Raw genomic sequence first — 20,846 nt, 5'->3', positions numbered from 1 at the left:
CATGTACCCTTTATGTACAATCCCATTTATGTGATTACCCCAATGAAGATCTTTCCTTATATTAACACATAGATACCTACAATGATCCCCAAAAGGAACGTTCACCCCATCAATGCAGTAATTAAAACGGAGAGGACATTTCCTATTTGTGACACTCACAACCTGACTTAACCCGTTTATCAACATACCATTGTCTGCTGTCCATCTCACAACATTATTGAGGTCACGTTGCAGTTGCTCACAATCTTGTAACTTATTTATTACTCTATACAGAATAACATCATCTACAAAAAGCCTTAATCTCTGATTCCACTTGTTTATAGTTGGCAACAGTTACAAGTGACAAAATAAATTCCTCAGATGTCACTAGTCGATTTCAACAGCTACCTTATGTTGCCTCAGACCAATTACCCTCTCCCATTCTTCTGCTGTCCCCACTCCCCTCACTCTCTAGCACCAACCTTGACCAAAGTACCGCTAGTATTCTTAAGAATTTCATTTCACAACATTCCGGAGCCCTACATGTCTTTCATATAAATGGGTAAAGCATATTAGCAGACAACCGAATGGACGAGGTTGCAGAAATATTCACCCCAGTTGTTTTCCATATCTTACTAGTTAACATGCTTGTCAAATAGTTCTGTTACTTTGCTATTAAAGAAGGTGACTTTATCATCTAGATTGTTATAGTTCATTATGTCATGCCATTGTATTTTGCCTGCATCCTCCAAGAGTACATCTTTCTTTATATTCGTCAACGGTGAAAGCTAATAAAGTTCTGGGAGGGTTTCAGTGGCTGCAGGTTATATGGTTAACCGTCTTCTTTGTCTCATCTTGAAGGCTATTCGCTTCTGAGAAATGACCACGCTCACAACAAGGTGGAGGGGTATGTTCCAATGTAGAGTACGAATTGCGGAGTTGTGATGATAACGGTCTACTGCCATTCACAATCGAGTAGGTAAGTTGGCCAAGCAGGCATCAATTTTTGATTATGAGACAAAGTCTGTCATAGTGCATTGGCACTGCTGGTGGCTGCAAATAGCCTATGCAGCGGCCTCCATGGTATGCACTAGCCATGCGTATTGGTAGGTGTGCTAGGTACCATCTGATGAGCCCAACCTAGCACACAGGGGTAAAATGCAGGCAAACAGGAATGAGTTAGCTAGAAAATTTATAATGTCCAATAACGGACCATTTATATTGGTATTATAAATTTACTCATTCAGGACAAATATTTCAGATTCCCTATGAGAATCAACGTCTATATCAAAACTAGTTTGGTTATTTTTTAGTACCTTGAGTTGATGGATACTGCCTGGTTCTTGGAGTTACTGCAAAGTGCAAATACTTAGGTATGAGATCTGAAAGTAATAGTAATTTACACTGGATGGTCACATTGATGACATTATTGGGAAAGCATACAGATCGTTACATGTCATAATGAGACTACTTAAAGGATGCAACAAAGAATTAAAAGAGAAGCATTACATATGTATGGTTCATCCATTATTGGAATATGCAAACAGTGTTTGAATACGTAATAAAAGAAATAGATGGTGTGCAGAGGAAAGCAGCAAGATTTGTAACGGGATTTCAGGAGAAAAAGTAGTGTATCAAAAATATTGTTTGGGTGGGAAACTTTAAGTAAGAGAAGGAATAAAACTAGACTTATAGGATTATATACAGCCTATACCGCAGAGGAGGCATGGGAGGAAATCTGTGAGAGACATCAATTACCAAATAACTATATTGACAGGGCTGACCACAAGTATAAAATTAGAAGGGAATTTAACTGAAGCGATTGGGATAAATTTGCATTCATTGGGAAGGTTGTGAAGAAGTAGAACAGTTTACCAGAGGAAGTGATTGATCCTTTTCCAAAATCTGTACAGATATTCAAGAAAAGAATAAACAGCAACACAGAAAAGAAATGTTAGAGGGCATTTGACCTGTGCAGATTATTGTAAATAAAGACTTTTTTTGAATAAATTAATTCCGTCTATGGAGATTGGACAGCCAAAGTAGGGGACTTCCTATAGGGGTGAAGTACAGTAGGGATTTTGAGGGCCCTGGGATCGTTATGGTAGCTGTGAAGGCAATTCAGGAACTCTGAAAAGCGGTGGCAAAAGGGGCTTTATTTAAGATGCAGCACGTCATTATGCATATTAAGTACCAAAATGGGCAAAAAATAAAAGTGCAATGTAAATTTAAATTTTATAGCAGTTGTATAGTATTATTTGAAGTAATTACACGAACTGTATATGATTTGATTATATGTGTAAGTACAGAAGATAAAATGAGTAGAATTTCACAAATAATATAAATTTACTAGCAAATGTACCCATGCTTCGCTACGATATTCTACATTGCAAAGAGATATCGAAGTAAATTACTGTACCTTAATGACGGTCACACCAAGTTGGTGAGTTTCCATTATAATAGTGTGCCATTTCACTGTTAGCAGTGAAGATTTTCTGGAGCAAAAATGGTTGCTATGCTGCGAGAACGTTGGAAATAACACGTTAACATATTCATAAATGTCAGAAAAATGATGCTTTTATCAGGTGCAAGTAAGGGAATGAAATATGGAAGGCAGTGACATGGACGATGCACATTTAAGAACTTGATTGACAGTCCAGAATTTTCTAATTTAGAAGACAGTGTATTATGAGAACAGTCTACAAAATTGCTTCTTTCCCGAACTCCTTTTTCTCTCCATACAATTAAGCTTTATGATTTTCGTACCTGTTATTTATTACCTTTTGTACTATTACAAATATTTATGCAATGCAACATGTAATTTGCAATATCAAACAATGCTTGTATGTTTAGGCTAAATAAAATAGTCTCTTCTTTATGGAAAATGTGAATTTGATCACTGTACTTCTGTTTCACCACAAATCGTTTTAATTTGTTTGTGTTTGTTGATTGTGGGCATTCTGCAGGTTTTTAAAAAACATTCACAGTGGCCGAAGTAATACTACATCGAAGAAAACTTCAACACTGAATAACAATTAGAATTATATTCATATTTAGAAATGAAGAACAAACAGGGCAGGATTTATATGATATTTTTCAGAAAATTAGAGGGAATATTTCACATTTTAATTTAAAAAATATACAAAAAAGTGGCTGAAGTTACCCTGTTTTGCGGTATATTGACAACTTCATAAAGAAGAATTATTGGAAATTATAGATTTACCCTTAAATATCAAAGAAATACTAAATGAGAATATATAAATAGACATAATATTTTTAAAGATGTATAGCATCTGGAAGACATTTCCAATTAGTCAAAATGGCATGTCATACTACCCACACAAGTAGTAAGTTAAATGAACTTGGTAGTATTACTTTATATACTGTGTGCTAGAAAACAAGATTACCTGTATGTGATGAGACCCCAGTTTTCCATGGCATTAAAACCAAAGTCTGGAAGTGCAACCATATCCTGTTTGGGTAGCGGAAATTTAATACCGAAGTAATTTTCAAGGTACTGCAGGATATGTGGACCAATCTGGGCTGCATACTGCGTCTGTTGAAGAGCATCCCGACGTGCCCAAACACGGAAGTTCACATTACTCTTCAAGTCATCAGCTTTGCGTCTAGTAGATCCCCCTGGGGCTAGGCGGCCTTGCAGGTCAGACACAATGAATGCCACCAAGTAAGTTGACATGGGCAGTGTAGGCAGATAGTGGTCCCACCACCAACCAGGCATATCTGTGCTGTAGTACATACAACCATCCTGTAGTGATACATACTCCACAGGGATAGCAAAAGCTGTATTAGCAAAATCCCTATTACTTATTTTGTATTAGGGTCAATTAGAAAGCAATGCCTATTACTTCTTGTTAAATCAGTGGGCTATATGAGAGATACTACCTGATGTCATAATTATTTCTATTTCAGAAAGAATATATTATTATGAGGTATAAAGTGACACCTTCAAGTACTTGGGAAGTGTAGTTTTATAAAATGAGACTATAAAACAAGTGATCAGTAACAGGGTGCAAATAGTAGGATGATTTTATCAGAGAATAAAGGATATAGGTAGTATGAAATAAAAAGGTCCCATGTTGATCCAAGAAAATGTTATATAAGACTTATTTTGTCCCTATCCTGGCATATGGTGCAGAAAACTAGATTACAACATCCGGAGAGGGAAGCAGGATACAGGAAGTGGAAATGAAGTTCCTTAGAAGCATGCTTGGAAAGAGGAATGACCATACGAGGAACACACTGATACAGTACATGAAAAGCTAGGGATAGAGAAGCTACAAAATAGAATAGGGACCAGTAGACTGATGTGATGTGGCCACGTTGGCAGGATGGAGACAATGAGAACCCCTAGAGCAATGATGAAATGGAAGGCAACCGGAACAAAACCAAGGGGGAAACCAAGAAAGAGGTGAATAAGTGAAGTAGAAGAAGCAGTGTAGAGTAGAGGTGTGAACTGGCACAGAGTGTTCAGAGAAGAATGGTGGAAGAACATGAAGAGGTGATGGTCACTGGTAGGGAGTCAGATAGAGGGTGTGGAAGAATAAGAACCATATCAACACTAAGAACACATATTACAGGACTAATTTCATTATCATCCTACATTGCAGGCATTTTTTGTGTGTATTTAATTTTGAAAATAAATGCAAAAAATGTAAATCTTGTCCAGATGTTAATTAAAAAGGGCAATATTTTTTGCATGTATGGTCATTTACATTTTTTGCACTAGCACTTGATGAATCCCACAGGAGGAAATCTAACTTAAATGCCTGGAATGTGGGTTAGTATATTCTCATCTGTAGTAAATTCTCTGAATTTACGTAGCATCTTTTGCTACTCAAGACTGTTTTTAGGTTATTATTTATCACTAAAAATAATGTCTTACAAGATACTCTCTATATCAATTCCATACTTTATTTAATCACTTTCATTAACTTTCATTTACTTGATAATACATAAAAATACATTATAACATGAAGAAGCAACATCACCCTCCCCTCTCCAGTGGACAGAAACATGGCCTACAACACTTCCCTACTTCCCCTCTTCTGTCTCCAGGGAACAGAGTTCAACAATGCAGCAATCTCACGATCACAGTCCGGAAGCAATATCTGAAGATGATGGACTACTCATTAGCAACTTCGACAAGTACAGAAACATTTCTATAAGTTAATAAGGTGACAGTTGAATACCTACAACCATTATTTGTTATTGTTTGTTCATAATATCTCCAACTTTCCATCAATGACAAGTTTATAATACTGTATTTATATATGCATGATTTAAAGTGATTTGATAGAATCTGAAAATGTTCTTGTAGAAGGAAACATGTAATTCTTTGTTTAAAAGTGTGTTTTTTTTTTACAGGTATGTTAGTGTTGTATGTGTTATAATTAGTGTTTATGACAGACTGGAAAGCTTTAAAGTTACATTAACTAAGTTGACACTGGAAAATATGGCTTCCTTCTTAACAAATTAAACATCAGTATTTCACACAGTTTATGAATACAATACCTTGCAAGAAGTAAACCCACACCCCAGTTGCTAGAGTGCAAATTCTTGCATACCAAATTGATATTTTGTCTATATTATGTTATTCTTGACTTATATTAGGCCACAGCCATTTCCTTCCCACTTCCTAGCCTTTCCCTGACCCACCATCGCCATAAGACCTATCTGTGTCAGTGTGATGTAAAGCAACTTGCAAAAAAAAAAAAAAAAAGATTGAGTGAGTATAGCTAAATTAACTGTATTCCTGTACAGGCCCAAATATGTCCATGCTTTTTACATTAAAATGTACTTGTAGAAACAGTAATCTCCAGCCTAGTATTTGGAAATGTGCAGATCCATTTGTACCATTGCCCAACTGTACTGGCTTGAGCAGGAGTCACTATATGCATCACAACTGAGCTTAAGCTCACAAATAAACTGAAATGTTTTGAGCTATGATGATTTTTCTAGTTTTTGGCTGGTGATCTATAGGTCTTATGGTGACATTGGGACAGGAAAATGCTGACAGCTACAGGACCCAAACTGCACAGCCACTCACTTGGTCTTTGATATTTCCTCCTCTTCTCTCCTCCATACTAACAGTCCATTTCTTTCGATGCCTTCCATGTGATTCACATCATGTGTCTATACTATTTCAGCATGCTTGTTTCTATCCCGCCCTATAGTTTTAAAACTCTGGTCCTCTTTCTAATCTCTTCATTTCTGATTCTATCTCTTCTTGTCTTCCATATGATACCTCTAAGGAATTTAGTCTCAGCCACGTGAACTCTTCTGTACTCTCATCTCATTGTTATTGTCCATGTACCTGTTGTATTTGTTAATATCAGTACGCTATAGGTTGAATAAAGAACTGTCTTGCATTTACATCACCGTCTTGTTTCCACAGTATACCCCACACACTCAAGTAAAAGCCATTTGATTGTTGCACTCTCTTTCCTAACTCCTCAGTTACTTCCCATCTTCTGTGAGTATACTTCTGACTTTAAACTTTTCACAGCTTTAATAGTTTTCTGTTAACTGTTAACTTCCCTCTTTCTTCCTACCATTTGTCATCACCAGGGTTACTGATTTACTCTCCTTTATGCTCATTCCAAAATCTTCTAATAACCTAATTCCATACATTACTTCTTGTACTTCCATTTCATTTTCTCGCCATAACATTATGTTACAAATGTAAATGGTCCGTTATTGGACATTATACATTTTCCAGCTAACCGATTCCTGGTTTACTCATTCAGGACAAATATTTGAGGCATCCTATGGGAATCAACATCTATATCATAACATTATGTCATCTGCAAACAGTAGAGCCTTTACTGCGTTTCTTTCCACCTTCTGTTTTATGCACTTGTGAATTTTGTCAATGACTGTGATGAAGTGAAGAGTATGGGGCACAGCATGCTTCCCTATTGAAGTCCTGTTTCTGTATCAAATCCTTTTTGTACCTCCAATCTTGTTAAATCACAAAATACACTACTAACACACTTTATGTACAAAGTTTCATCATTTTCATTTCTGAGCTCGAGCTCGAAAGCTGCATCACTTAAGTGCAGCCAGTATCCAGTGTTCGGGAGATAGTGGGTTCAAACCCCATTGTCGGCAGCAATGAAGTTCGTTTTCCATGGTTTTCCATTTTCACACCAGGCAAATGCTGGGGCTGTACCTTAATTAAGGCCATGGCTGCTTCTTTCGCACTCCTATCCCATCGTCACCATAAGACCTAACTGTGTCGGTGCGACGTAAAAGCAATTGGTAAAAAAGAAAAAAAATAGCATTTCTGGTCTGTCTACTTGCTTTTTCCTCAGAGCATGCCGAACCGTGTCTGAAAATGAAGTAAGAATATATATACTTGGTGTTCTGTCCCAATATAACTAAACAACAGTTAAAGCAATTTTTGATCTGCTGATTCAGTAGACCGACCGTCCGACCGACCGACCAGGTGGCAGATTCCCTATCTCTTGTTTTCCTAGCCTTTTCTTAAACGATTTCAATGACATTGGAAATTTATTGAACATTTCCCTTGGTAAGTTATTCCAATCCTTAAAAGTTTACTGTTTAAAAACAATTTTTTCTTATATAAAAAACAAAGTTCGTGTTTCAACCAAATTTTGTTCATTTTTTTGTTGGACTTGGATGGAATGTGGTGCGGTACGATGTTTTTTGAGCGCTCCTTTCAGAAAGTTTGGTGTTAAATTGTGCATAATACATTGCTTCAAGCAGCTAATATCTTTGCCCAATTTGGCAACTTTAATTTTTAATTTTTAATTTTTAAACATATTGACATACCACACAGTCGAGCAGGTCGTATCCTTTCTCCCAGTTCTTCCCAGCCCAAACTTTGCAACATTTTTGTAACGCTACTCTTTTGTCGGAAATCACCCAGAACAAATCGAGCTGCTTTTCTTTGGATTTTTTCCAGGTCTTGAATCAAGTAATCCTGATGAGGGTCCCATACACTGGAACCATACTCTAGTTGGCGTCTTACCAGAGACTTATTAGCCCTCTCCTTTACATCCTTAATACAACACCTAAACACCCGCATAACCATGTGCAGAGATCTGTATCCTTTATTTACAATCCCATTTATGTGATTACCCCAATGAAGATCTCTCCTTATATTAACACCCAGATACAATGATCCCCAGAAGGAACTTTCACCCTATCAATGCAGTAATTAAAATTCAGAGGACTTTTCATATTTGTGAAACTCACAATCTGACTTTTAACCCAGTTTATCAACATACCATTGCTTGCTGTCCATCTCACAACATTATCGAGGTCATTTTGCAGTTGCTCACAATCTTGTAACTTATTTATTACTCTATAGAGAATAACATCATCTGCAAAAAGCCTTACCTCCGATTCCACTCCTTTACTCATATCATTTATATATATAAGAAAACATAAAGGTCCAATAATACTGCCTTAAGGAATTCCCCTCTTAATTATTCCAGGGTCAGATAAAGTTTTGCCTACTCTAAATCTCTGAGATCTTTTTTCTAGAAATAAAGCTACCCATTCAGTCACCCTTTTGTCTAGTCCAATTGCACTCATTTTTGCCAGTAGTCTCCCATGATCCACCCTATCAAACTATTTCTCCTATTTCTCCTCTATGACATCTCACAACCCTAAATGATGAACACATCATGGATCAGTTTTTACATTCAGAAGTCGATATGAAACAAATTAAGATCTTCTCACGTATCTGCTCCCTCCCCACTAAGAATCATAGGTCAACCATTGTGAGCTAACATGTTAACTCACATGAGGGATTAAAGTTGATATTTAGACAGTCTGTAATGTAATTTTATGTCAAGTAAATACTAGTAAATTAATGAATGATTAAAGCCTCATTTTATGTAATCTATGAATGTGAAAAAATAGACAACAACAACAAAAATGACAAATAATAATAATAATAATAATAATAATAATAATAATAATAATAATAATAATAATAATAATAATAATAATAATAATAATAATAATAATAATAATAACTTGTATAAACTCAAACTCAAATTTTCCCATTTCCAATACCTTACTCAATGATAAAATAATACAAACAATCAAGTAGGTACTCAAGACTGACTGGCATGTGAGCAAAACCTCATTTCCATATATGGTACTTTAAAGCAGCAGTTGACATAACCCTGTTTGCTAGGTTGAGTCAAACAGCACTCAGATTTTTTTTTGGATTACTCTGCAAGTTCAGAACATGAAAAAAACACGACACACTTCACAAGATATGAGCTATCAATCATTAATTTAATTTATAATTCTCTTTGGTTTCTCTGTGAAGAAGCGTCAACAGTATGCAAAAAAATAAAAAGTGATCAACTCGAGATGGTTTGATGGCAGCTTTTGACCTTGTTTCAAGCTTGAAATGAAATATTTGGCATCATTTTGTAATAAATTCTTGGCTACAAGTTTTAGCTTATCAATATCACAGATTATCTTTTCTGAGTCGTTAACTTTATACTTACACTGGTTCAGTCTTGTTCTGAGGCATGTTTGACATGGAAGTTAAGGAAGATGGCCGTGCTATGCTGATCTGGAACCGAGCTTTGAAGGCTGGCTCATCAAAGCAAGGAAAGGCGCGTCGTGCATCAGTTGGTGAAAATTGCGTACTTGCCAACCATCTATTCAAAGAACAGTATAAAAGGTTGTGATACAATCTTATACTCCATTTATTTTACATGAAATAGGGAACTGAACAGATATTTGATAGTGGACCAGGAAGGCTTAGGATAAATGAACACTGATCAATGTAGCAGCAACCACAGGGTTGTACCATTGGCCATCATTCAAATAGTTTAACATTTATTTTCAGTTCTGGAGCAGTGTAATAGGTCAAGTAATAATTGCGAAGATTGGAGCTTTAATAGTGGCAATACTGCTGTAGACGCCATGCAATGGAACCTAATAATGTCGCTGATGGCACATGTTAGTCACATACCTACCATACCTCAGAGCACATGGACTCTCCCTTACCACACCACGCGCATGCGAACTGGCGAGAGGAACAGAGCTTCGTGTTAGCTGGCGGTCTAAGGTAGTGTTGTCATGATGTTTTCGAAACAGGAACAATGGAGTTGGAGTTGAATGTGCCAAAGGTCATACAGCATGACAGTGTCATCAAGGTCTTCGAAAGGTTTGAAAGGAATCTGCATTGTCTTACAGAACGGTGGCACAGTGGGTAAAAGCCTTCAACGAGGGATGCCAAAATGTGGTAGACACGCGACGGCTAGGTCATCCTGGTGTTAGCGAAGAAGAAGTGCATGCTCTTGCCACTTTACTGGACACTGATCGACGCCATAAATTAGTGAGCTGGCTGAGTCACCAGATTAGCGCGCACAACTGTGTTTCACATTCTGAAGGAATGTCTCAGCATGAGAAAAATTGCATCACTATGGGTTCCACGTAATTTGATAAAAATACAGAAATGGTTACAGTATGATGCTGCTCATAACCACTTGGACTGCTATGAGCAAGAAGAAGAGGCTTTCTTACATTGTATTATTATGCTGGATGAGACATGGACCAAATCGTACAAGCCACAACTGAAACAACAGTCAAACAAACTGAGTCATTATGGATCACCACGAAGATCAAAAGTTCGTCCGAACCCCAACAATGTAAAAATTATGGTTATTCTTGTGTATGACTGTGAGGTGTCATCCTAATGCATTATGTTTCTCCACAGCAGATCGTCAGTGCACAGTATTACTGTTCATTTTTGGAACACAATCTGTGACCAGCTTTGAGAAAGAAGCTGTGACACTTTCTGCACAACCCACCCATCATTTTGCACAACAATGCCCGCCGCATACAGCGCAAGTTGTAACTGATTTGTTCATTCAATAGGGCTGGGAATGGCTGTACCATCCACCATACTTCCTGAACTTAAGTCCTTGTGACTTTGACTTGATTCCTAAGATGAAGGAACTACTTCATGGCATTTGTCTAAGAACTGATCCAGAGATTTGTCAGGTAGTAGACCTCTCCATTCGAACTATCAACACAATAGACGCTGCTAAAAGTATCTTATGTCTTCCACATCACTGGCAACAAGTTGTACACGATGCTGGTGACTACTTTGAAGGATAGTACAACTTGGTAAATCTCTTTTGTATTCATCATCATCATCATCATCATCATCATTAATTTTCCGCTCTAACAATCCAAGTGCAGGTGTTTACGAGCCTCTTTCAGTTTGTCCTGTCCATCCACAGTTGATGTTCTATCTTTTGCTGCCAATTTACATCACGTTTGGCAAGGTCTTTGAAAATTTGCTTTTCCCAACTATCATGAGGCCTCTTACCAACAACATTCCTTTCATAGTATGCACTTGGGGTCCTAATTGGAGTCATCCTTCTCAAATGTCCATACCATCAAAATCTGCTTAATTCTAAAGTTTCCAACAGGCTCCTGTCCAATCCAAGTTGTTGCCGAATACTATCATTCCTTATTTTGTCTCTCCTTGTCTTTTGGAGACATGACCAAAGGAACTCCATTTCAGTGGCCTGTAGGCGACTTTGTGCAGATCTAGTCAATGTTGCTGCTTCCAGTCTGTATGTTAGAATTGGTAGATATGTTTGGTACAGCATGAGCTTGCAAGCTTGGGGAAATGAGACATTCCAAAGTAACCGATGAACAGACTGGTAGAATTTTGATGCAGCTTGTATTCTATTGCCTATTTTTTTAGTTTATGGTATTGTCAGAAGAAACGAAGCTCCCTAAGTATTTGAAGTTATTGATAATGTCTACTTCTTCATTTTGCACTTGCAGGTGGACTGTTTCACGATTTTGACTCATCACTAAACCAACGATTTTAGTTCGGCTTTCAAATTCTTCTTGCCAAAGATCTAGTTTAGCTTGAACTTCTGCTTCTGTCTCACCCCATAGCATAACATCATCAGCAAATACAAGTGCATTCATTGTCTGAGCCTTTATTTTCACTGCTTTAATAACCTCATCCATTATAGTAATGAAGAGAAGTGGTTGGACTCTGCTCTTGGTTTCAAAACAGTTTGACCTGCCTCCTTGAATTTGCACACAGCTCTTTGTCTCTCAGTATAACTGTTTTTCTTTAGCTATAATCTCATCTGGCACTTCTTTACATCTCAGACATTCCCATATGTGCTTACATGGTACATGAATATCCAAGAATACAACTATAACTGTCCTATTCTTATCCCAGTATTTTAAGAGCATTTTTGTCGAAAAAATGAAGTCTAGCGTTGATCTGTTCACTCTAAATCCATGTTGTTCTTCCTCAAGTTTAGGTTCAATAAATTTTCTGATTTTTCTCTCCAGGATGGTCCCATATATTTTTAACCCATGAGATAGAAGGGTTATGCCTCTATAGTTGTTACACTTCTTTCGGTCACCTTTCTTAAATAGTGGAATAATCGCTCCTTGCCTCCAGTCACTGGGGATTTCATTTCCTTCCCAAATTTTATTTAGTACTCTATACAACCATTGTATTCCAGTTTCTCCAAGTGCTTTTATCATGTCTACACTGAACTCATCCAATCCTGCAGACTTGTTGCTTTTCATCTTACATATTGCTGTTTCCACTTCCAGCCAGGTTTAGAGGGTCATCTTGTGTGTTGACAGTTTTATTACAGTTCAGTTAGGGATTAAAATATCTACTGAACTCCTGTAATATTTCATTTTCATTTCTAGTTACCTCTCCATTTGGAAGCTCTGCTGTGTTGATAGTACTATTATCATTTCTTTTGTTTTTAACAATGCTACACAGGAGTTTCTTGTGCTTATCTTGCCCTATTCTATTGGCAAGTCTTCTTTTCATTTCTGTTTCTCAATGTCAATTATTCTTTTGACCTGTAATCTTTTTCTCTGTAAAATGATAATTACTCCTTGATTTCAGGCTTGAATTTCCTCACACTCTTCTTGCACCATTTCTAGCTTTGATAGCAGCTTTTACATCCTCATTCCATGATGCTGTATCTTTGGATTTTCTTATTTGACTCTGCCTTCCACATACTCTCTCAGCTGTCTTCAATACTCTACTCAGGTTATCCCATTCCTCATTTGCAGATCTCATGTCTACTTTTGGTAACATCTTCTGAACATTTTCTCAAAACATTTCCTCCATACTTGGTTCAGAAAGTATCCAGGTTTTTATTTTTGGTTTATGGTCCTATGGCAACACAGAGGGTATAGTTTTGGTTTTAAGAGATGATTTCCACCTACCAACACTTTTTAATGGCTAATCTGCAACCAACAGCCTGTGGTCTCCATCCAAATTTTCTCTAGGAATTACTTTGACATCATTTACAATCTTCCAGACTTCTTGGTTGGCATGCCCCTTTTCTTGAACCAAGTTTTACTTACAATCATATTGTTCCTCATACAAAGATCTAGAAGATGTTTGCCCTCTGTCATCCTATTTCCTATTCTATGAGGACCCAGGGAGGATTCATAGCCCAGTCTATCTGATCCAACCTGAGCATTAAAATCTCCCATTACTACCAAATTTTCACAATCCATATGTTCTTCCAAGTTGGACAGGAAGGCCTCTTTTTCTTCCTTTGAACATCCTGATTGTGGAATGTAGATCTGGATTATATGATATTTGTCTCCATTCCAATTTACTGACACTAATTATTCTATCACTGACAAATTCAATCAAGTTGTAATTAAATAGTTGCCACTATTAAAGTTCCAATCCTCATACTTCCTAATTACAAAAAAAAGCACTATTTAGGCCTATACAAACACAGCATATCCACTAGATTCCTTCTATATACTAAACAATTTAGCATAGTTTTGCTTGCCATTAAGAGAACAGGAATGACTTAATCGTGTTCAGTTCATAATTTACACTGATCTTTTAAACTACTGTAAATAGGCTATGTAAAAATAAAATAAAACTAAACAGATTATCTAGTTTATAGCTACTGGAATTTGCTCATTTAATATGTGGTGCAACAAAGTCTTTGGTCAAAAGTTAGATCCTATCATACCATATTCTTGTTTTAAATTGCTAAATACAGGCAGTAGCAGTAAAAAATTACTGTTCTGTTCTGCAGGGGACTGGGGAGATGCTTGCTTTGTTTCTGGGTGGTGGGGATAGATTGTATGGTCAGGCAACACAGAGGGTATAGTTTTGGTTTTAAGAGATGATTTCCATCTACCAACACTTTTTGATGGCTAATCTATGATCTATGATTATATAAATTTAACTTATCATCTAATTTTAGACTTAGCTTAACACCTAATTAGTACATGTTTTGTCCTGATTAGTGAGACATCTTCAGCTAAAAAAGTGTGCATACATACAAAAACTGGCATAGACAATAAAACGTTAGGTGATTTAAAATTGTTTAAAGTATGATCAACACTGGTAAAAACTGAAAGCAGAAAAAAGTTTAAAAGAAAATATAAAAATATGTATATACTCCACATTGCCTCAAAAACCACTGGAGCAATTTCAGCCAAACTTGGTACACTAATGACTTCCTGTCGAGTGAGGACTGTGAGGATAAGCCACCTCTAGCACCCCTAGGGGTAGGGGTGGGGAGGGGGTGGCATATAAAAATAATATAAAATAGTGTTGAATCCATAGTTTTTGGAGTTGCTGAGATAAACACTGACACTCAGGATGTCATTTAAGTAAAATTTCATCCCCCATTGGTATAGGGGGTGAGAAGGAGTGAAGAGGTAAGTGTCCATAAATGACCGAGATTATGGATGTATGTATGTATGTTCCAGCATAGCTGTCAACCAAGCTTGGTATACGTATGTCTCACTATCTGGAAAAGAAATACTGTAGGAGTAAAATGCCCCTAGCACCCCTAAGGGCAGGGACGGAAAGTGGGTGAAATATAAAAATAGAAAACAACCAATTTTAATGTAGAATCTGTACTTTTCGGGGTGGTTGAGATGAATAGTGACAGTCCAGATGTTATTTAAGTCCAAGCTCAGCCCCATCGGCATGGGGGTGAGAAGGGGAGAATAGAAAATGTCAAGAATGACTGAGATTATGGATGAATATATGTATTTTTCAGCATAGCTCTCAACCAAACTCGTTACAATTCACAATTATAGGTTTGAAGTTTCCACCTAATCAATAGTATAATAGTATTGATTAGGTGGAGACTTCAAACCTATAACTGTGAACTGTAATAGTTATCAATACAAACATGAAACTAATAACTTATGAAACTTGGTACACATATGACTTACTATACGGAAAAATTACTATGAGGTTAAGACAACCCTAGCAGCTAGGGGGTGATATACAAAAATAATAAAAAACAACCGATATCAGTGTCAATCCATTGTTTTCAGGGTCACTGAGATGGCATTTAAATCATAGTTCAGCCCCAATCGGCATGGGGGTGAGAAGGGATGATTAGGAAAATGTCCAAAATGGCTGAGATTATGGATGAATGTGTGTATTTTTTAGCATAGCTCTCAACCAAACTTGATACATATATGACTTACTATATGGAAAAATTACTATGGGGGGGGGGGGGGAGAGGGTAAGACACCCCTAGGGGGGGAGGGGTGAAAAATAAAAATATTAAAAAAAGACCAATATCAGTGTCAGATCCATAGTTTTCAGGGTCACTGAGATGAACTGTGACACTCTGGAAGCCATTTAAATCATAGTTCAGCCCCAGTTGGAAAGGTGGTTGTGAAGGGTTGAAAAATAATGTCCAAAATGACTGAGATTATAGATCTATGTTCTAGTAGTATACCTCTTAACCAAAGTTTGTACATACCGGTATATGACTTACTGTCTGGAAAAATTACTGTGAAGGTAGGACACCCCTAGGGGTGTGGAAAGGGGGTGAAATATACAAATAATAGAAAACACTCGATATTAATGTAGGTTTCATAGTTTTCAGGGTCACCGAGATAAATAGTAACACTCTGGACACCATTTAAGTCAGTTTTCAGCCCCAATTGGCATAGTGCTGATCAGGGGTGAAAAGGAAAATGTCCAAAATGACCAAGATTACGCCTGAATGTGTGTATTTTTCAGCATAGCTCTCAAGCAAACTTGTTACATATATGACTTACTATCTGGAAAAATTACCGTGGGGGGTTAGACACCCTCTAGGGGAGGGGGTGAAATATAAAAATAATCAAAAGTGACCAATATCAGTGTCAAATCCCTAGTTTTCGGGGTTGTCGAGGTGAACTGTGAAATTCTGCATGCCTTTTAAGTCATAGTTCAGCCTCAGTCAAAATGGAGGTTCTTCTTGCCCTCATCCTCATATACTCCTGCTTCCTCACAACAATCAATCTGGTGTTGGTATCCATACCAAGTGCACGTAACTTACGAACAACATAGGGACATTCATCTCCAAATAAATTAAACAGTAGATCACTACATTGATAAGGAAAACCTATTCAAAGTATGAATGTTCCCCTTAAAGCTACATAAGTCTTAACCCATATTACTATTGAACAAACATGAATATCAGTCAAGTTGCTCATCTACACAGAAACGGATACCAACTCCCAGATCAACTAAAAAACAATGGCTGCTGTAGAAACAACAAAATAGTTCGCCATCAACCACAATACTCTTGATGCGTTATTTAGTTTAAAGTGTAGATATGTTATTCAGACTTCATCAATGGTTTAAATTAAGACTATAAATTGTGTCATATCAGTGTTTATATCATTATTGGTTATGTGTGTGTTTATGTCTTCCAATTGGAGCATGGCTGAAGATGATCCAATATACATGGGGTCGAAACTAGTCCCAGTGTTATAAGACAATATACAAACTAATAGTATTGAATAGGTGGACCCTTCCTACCCTTTGATAGTGATCAGTTGTCAATATGGACCATAATGAAATTCATAACTTATGATCGTAACCTATGATTCATAACTTATGACTCATCCTTCTTGTTTTCATCTACCAGCACAATATCATCAACCAAGATTATTTTAAGTTATACACATAACGTCACTTGCATTACTTATCATCATCATCATCATCATCACCATCATCACTGATATTTTCTTTGTTGTTTATGAAGTTCCTAATTAATGGTATGATGTAGTCTCCCTCTGGTTGCAATTCTTCTATTCACCTCTTCATATATCCTTCCATCATTTCTGTTTAAATACTGAAAATGAGTCACTTATGCTATGGCTTTATTCACTTATTCTGTAGCTTTAGCAGCTAACTGCCATATGATAATAATAATAATAATAATAATAATAATAATAATAATAATAATAATAATAATAATAATAATAATAATAATAATAATAATAATAATAATAAATAATAATAATAATAATAATAATAGCAGCTAACTTACTCTGCACAATAGAGGGTGAGAGGGGTTTGGTTTGTTAGCAGAGAATGTATGATTCCCTAAGATGGAATGAGCTGAAAGACATGAAAACTGTATAGTAAAAGCTGCATGATTTAGCGGGGAAAAAGGTGTCTAAGTTATCTGATCCTGTCAAGTGCGCTTCCTGTCTTTTTCCTCCTCAACTTTTCCCTACTTTCATCACTGCTCCTAACTTTTCACTTCTATTTCCTGCTTCTTGGTTTGTGCATCATGGAGAACAGTCGTATAATCCCTTCTCTCTCGTGTCCTCTGCCACATAGTCCTTTCTCTTTTTTTTTTGGTCTCCCTCTTACTCGCCTTCCCTCCACCCACAGGCTTCTTATTCTCCTTCCAACATAGTCGTCCTTTCATCATAATGTGTCCAAACCAGTAGCACAATTTTCTCTTGTATCTCCCTTGATACTTTCACAGCACTGCATGCTTCTCATATTGTCTAATTCCACATTCTATCTATGCATGTCTTTCCCATAATTACATTAACATCCTCATTTCTCCCATATTTAGCGTTTTCTTTTGGACTTTCTTCACTGGCCATGTTTCACTACTGTACTTTATTGCTGGCCTCGAAACCAATATGAATACCATTCCCTTCACTCTTTTTCCTATCCTCCAGTCACCTAGCACACCTGTCATCTTCTCCCAGTTTCTCCATCCAGCCTGAATACTTATACTCTCTGGTTTGTGATAATCTGTCCCCCAGTATCCTTACATTTCCATCTCTTATCTTCTCCATCAAACTATATGTATTCAGTTTACCCTCTGATAATCTTAAGTCCTCCTTCTTCAAGGACTTACTCCATTGCTCCAGCTGTTTTTCCTCCTCCTTGTTCTCATCTACCAGCATAATATCATCAGCAAAGAGCACAGAGCAGGGGGTTGGATCTGTTATACCTTCAGTCAGCACATCTGTTACAAAATTGAATACATATGGACTTAGGGCTGAACCTTGGTGCTGTCCTACTGTCAAAGGGAGTTTCTTGTGGGTCCTACACTTGTTCTTATTTTGGATTGGACTCCATCATACTGTATATGTGCTTCTTATAGGCCTGGTACTGTGTATCTATATTGTAGAGCATAACAAAACAAAGAAAAAGTGTATATTGTTTCAGCATACAGTGAGCAGATAACCGAAAAATCCATGCTGCTGAAACAACATTTTCATCTCTCTTGTAATGAACACTGTTTGACAACAGAGCTTTTCAAATGTCATATATATCTCTGCGAGGATATGGGAGGTACATGTTTACAAAGATGGCAATGCTACTTTGAGCCATGGATATATGCCCTCTGTTCCCCTCACTACAGATGTCACCTAGTTAACACCTGTTCAGTTAGAATATCCCTCTGAGCTTGCAGGGTCATGAAAGCTACTGTTATTATTGGGAGGTTGTATGTAGTAACAGTATTTGGACAATGGCAGTGTATTCAAACCAGGAGTACCTTGACAAGCTGCTAGATTATAGTGAGCCATAACAGAATACTCATCATGCTACACTAATTTATCAGGAAAAGTTTCCTTTTCAGATGGGAGCCGAATCCAGCAACAGTAGTTACAGTAGTGCAACGTGTTCATGATATTGGTGACATAAAAACATGTAATGGACATAGAGGGCCTGTACTGAATGTGCAATCCTCTATGTGAAAGAAGATCTAGTGTTCTGTATTCATAGCATAACACGTGCCATTGGTCTATCTACCTGGACTTTGCGTAGAATATTATTAGAAGAGCTAATACACCCGTACCATATTCAATGTGCAGTGTCTCTCACCAGATAACTATCTACCATGCGTACACTTCTGCCATTAGTTAATCAATCAAACACAAAATCTAGACTTCCTGGTAAGTGTGTGAGCAATTGATGAGGTTATTATTATGTGAAAAGGAGTGTTTAATGTGCAAAATTCTCATCCATGGGCTGTGGAACATCCTCATGCTATACATCAGGACAACTTACTGCACTAGTTCTCAATCAATATCTGGATGGTTATTGTAGGAAATTGGTTACTTGGACCAGTTGTCTTACCTACATAGTTGATGGCATAGGTTACTGAGAGTTCCATGCAAGTACATCACTGGAGTTGCTAAAGGATGTATCATTTCAAATGTTGTGAACCACATGGTTTTTACATGATGGTGCACTATCACATGTAAGCTATGGAGGCAGATCAAATATAAATGGGAATTTGAATGCACCACTGCTGTTAGCAATAATTCTCAGGCGGAGCTTTGCCAGGATGTTGGTGGGGGTGTCTGGAGAAGGGATTTACATGTGCGAACGACGGTGGAGAGCTAGGCTGCCTCAGTATGCCATGAGTGAGCAAGAGGTGCACATGTCTGTTGCGCAATGCATCGTTACCAAATTTCTCACAAAAGAGGGCACCAAACCTTCCAAAATTTTGAGATGGCTCCATGCACAGTTTGGGGAAGAAACACTTTCACAGACTCGAGTGTATGAGAGGGTTAAAATATTTGTGGCAGGAAGAGAAGTCATGGAGAATGAACCTCATGACAGAAGAACGCGGACAAGCATCACAGCAGACAGCATTTTTGCCATTCGTGACATCACTGGTGAAAATCGGCGAATAAAAATTTTGCAAATGTTTTTAGCCATAGGAATAAGTTATGGAAGTGTTCAAACCATCATCCGAGATGAACTCCATTTCAAAAAATTGTCTGCCAGGTGGGTTCCTTTTCTCCTCAACCATGAACAAAAAACTTTACCCCAGAAAGTTAGTCAGAGACTCCTGTATCGCTATGAGGAGGAAGAAGAGGATTTCTTGCATTGTATTGTGACTTGTGATGAAACTTGGGTGCATCATTACACCCCAGAGTCAAAGCAAGTAAGCATGGAGTGGCGGCGAAGAGATAAAGCAGATCCGGTCAAGGCCAAAACATACCCATCTGCTGGAAAGGTGCTTACAACCGATTTCTGGGACTCCGCGGGCATTTCTCTGGTAGATTTTCTTCACAAACAAAGGAAAATTAAAGTAGTCTATTACTGTCGTCTTTTGGATGAAGCAAAAGCTGTGTATCGCAACAAACAACACCAGCAACCGATCCGAAATGTCATTTTTCTCCACACAAGGCCACATACCGCTTTAATGCAGGAAAAACTGGAGGAAATTCACTGGACACCTCTGCAACACCCTCTGTACAGTCCAGATTTATCACCCTGCGACTACCATTTGTTTGGACCATTCAAACAAGACCTAGGAGGACAGGGGCTCGATGATGATGCAAGTGTAGAAGAGTTTGTACGCAACTGGCTCTGCACATGTCCCTCTTCTTTTTATCAGGATGACATCAAAAACTTACCAATCCAATGGAGAAAAATGTGTATTGAAGGCAGGACACTATATAGAAAAGGGATCTCTATATATGTATTTTTTTGGTTGATGCAATAAATTAAAAAAAAAAAAATCCTTTTTATATTTGATCTGCCCTCATATATAGTGGACTAGCATTTGGATTAGGTATTT

The 20,846-nt window shown here is 37.4% G+C and overlaps 1 protein-coding gene across 2 annotated transcripts in view; it reads right to left on the bottom strand.

Annotated features, from left to right (window-relative positions):
* LOC136884362 (aminopeptidase N) overlaps positions 1-20,846 on the bottom strand; it is a 386,248-nt gene that overhangs the window by 253,037 nt on the left and 112,365 nt on the right. For both annotated transcript variants that reach the window (XM_067156506.2, XM_067156496.2), the window contains exons 4-5: positions 9,495-9,650; positions 3,387-3,725 (exon numbers count right to left, since the gene is read on the bottom strand). In XM_067156506.2, the coding sequence (XP_067012607.2) occupies positions 3,387-3,725; positions 9,495-9,650 (495 nt within the window). The remainder of the gene's footprint in view (positions 1-3,386; positions 3,726-9,494; positions 9,651-20,846) is intronic.

The sequence above is a fragment of the Anabrus simplex genome, chromosome 1, assembly GCF_040414725.1.
Source record: "Anabrus simplex isolate iqAnaSimp1 chromosome 1, ASM4041472v1, whole genome shotgun sequence".
Taxonomy (NCBI): Eukaryota; Metazoa; Arthropoda; class Insecta; order Orthoptera; family Tettigoniidae; genus Anabrus; species Anabrus simplex.
This window is presented reverse-complemented; position numbering and strand designations above follow the sequence as displayed.